This window comes from Leptopilina heterotoma, unplaced genomic scaffold (genome assembly GCF_015476425.1).
Source record: "Leptopilina heterotoma isolate Lh14 unplaced genomic scaffold, ASM1547642v1 Lhet_54, whole genome shotgun sequence".
Taxonomy (NCBI): Eukaryota; Metazoa; Arthropoda; class Insecta; order Hymenoptera; family Figitidae; genus Leptopilina; species Leptopilina heterotoma.
In genome coordinates, this window is record NW_025111118.1 from 7,033,178 (window position 1) to 7,035,224 (window position 2,047).

Below are 2,047 nucleotides of genomic sequence, written 5' to 3' on the forward strand. Positions count from 1 at the left end.
TATTCAAACAGAATTTTTTTCATTGAAATAGAATTTTTTTATTCAATCAGGATTTTTTTAAATTAAATATGAATTCTTTTATTTAATCAGATTTTTTTTATTCAAACAGAATTTTTTTCATTCCATCTGGATTTTTTCATTCGATCAAGATTTTTTATTCATTACGTGAATTTTTTTATTGAATTGGAATTTTTTGATTCAAACAGGATTTTTAATTCAATCAGAATATTTTGAATCAATCACAATTTGCTTATTCAATCAGAATTTTTTTGATCCAATTTAAATTTTTTTGTGTAATCTAGTTTTTATTAAAATTAAATCTGAATTTTATATAGCTGTTTAGAATATTTTTGATTCAATCTGGAGATTTTTTTATTCAAACAGAATTTTTTTATATTCAAATGGATTTTTTTTTAATTCAATTAAGGTTTCTTCGATTCGTGTTTATGTTTTGAAAATAATTTTTCTAAAGTTATTTTTATGAAAATTTAAAATTTTTGTGAATAATTTTCAATTCTTTAAAAAAAATAACTTGTTATAATTTTTTTGGCAAAGAGCAGGAAATTAAAAATTTTACCTGGAGCAGCTACAAATTTCTTTATATTAGCAAAATTTTTAGTTGTTTCAATTAAAACTAGCTATTCTAGAGAAACTTATCGTTGTTTCAGGTGAAGTTTTTTTTCGTGATTAAAAAATTAATGAATAAACTAATCTACTGTCAAAAGTAAAAACCTAGTAAGTCGCATTTGCCTTAATGGCAAATGCGACTTACTAGGTTTTTACTTTGGACAGCAGAAATAAATTAAAAAATAGGTTTATAATTATAAATAAAAAATATAAATGAGAAAAATAAAAAAATGAGTTTATAAATAAAAAATATAAATGAGAAAAATAAAAAAATAGGTTTATAATTATAAATAAAAAATATAAATGAGAAAAATAAAAAAAAGACAGAAATAAAAAAATACAAATAAAAAATAGATAAAAATAGAATAAAAAAAATTACAGTAAAATTCTGGTGATATTTTTAGTAATTAATAACAAGAATAAAAATTCAGTAAAATTCAGTTGAAGAGACAAAAATTTTATTGGAACATTTTTTTTACATATGAACAAACAAACAGACAAACATGGCGGATTGGAAATTATCTCGTAGAAATGGAATTTAGTGAATGTAGGCAGCTGGATGAGCGGCAACGGCCAAAGGTGCGTGATAGGCCAAAGGTGCGGCTGCGTAGTAGGGAGCAGCGTGGACAACTGGTGCGGCGTGCACAACTGGAGCAGCGTGAAGAACTGGACTCTTCACGGACACTTTGTAGGTGTTGGCGTAGCTGGTGGCAAGTGGCGCAGCGTGCACGGCAACTGCAGGCGCAGCGTGGACGAGTGGCGCCGAAGCAATCACTGGCGACGCCAAGAAACCTGGTTTTGGTGCGGCCATGCTGCAGGCGACCAGAGCGAAGAGAACACACAATTTGAACATTTTTGCAGAGGTTTTTGTTTTTTTCTTGTTAAAAAGAAAATAAAGAGTTTATTATTGAATTATCAACTTTTGAGACTCAGTTGATCGACTGTGCTTTCGTCTCGGGAGTTTTGACTTTTTATAGTTTGTGTCCCCACTATTGAGCGCAAGTCCGGCCTAGACGGGCCTTATACACACTGTACGTCAAAAAGGAATGTACAACCAATCAGGTTCTTGGCGAGGACCGCGGGCGATACATTTTCACAACAATCGTTCAACAGCACTAATAGTGTATTATAAGCAGGGCCAAGGTTTTCAGGCTTTTGTCCGATTTCGCTGCGCTGCTGACCCAGGCGGCCGTCAGACGAGTCTCTTTACTTTTTGATCGCGTAATTCAATCCCAGATCATGAAGGAGAGAAATTTCCGACAGGCAATATATTTATATATGAATTATTATCACTCGATTTCATAATATCATTTTCCTCACATCTCAAGAACGACGCACCTCAATTTTCTACGAAATTCAATTTCATTTTGTTTTCTTTCTTTTTTGAGAAAGAAACTCACGTGGATTACAATGTTTTCTA

At 31.0% G+C, this 2,047-nt stretch overlaps 1 protein-coding gene across 1 annotated transcript; it reads right to left on the bottom strand.

Moving 5' to 3' along the window:
* Positions 1 to 1,063: 1,063 nt before the first annotated feature.
* LOC122508382 (cuticle protein 12.5-like) lies at positions 1,064 to 1,584 on the bottom strand. Its single transcript, XM_043621682.1, has one exon. The coding sequence runs from the start codon at positions 1,478 to 1,480 to the stop codon at positions 1,166 to 1,168; it is 315 nt and encodes a 104-aa protein (XP_043477617.1). The 5' UTR covers positions 1,481 to 1,584; the 3' UTR covers positions 1,064 to 1,165.
* Between the last annotated feature and the right edge of the window lie 463 nt (positions 1,585 to 2,047).

Bases quoted from the DNA above. Each gene is read 5' to 3' on its own strand.
- LOC122508382 (XM_043621682.1), bottom strand. From the start codon at position 1,480: ATGTTCAAATTGTGTGTTCTCTTCGCTCTGGTCGCCTGCAGCATGGCC.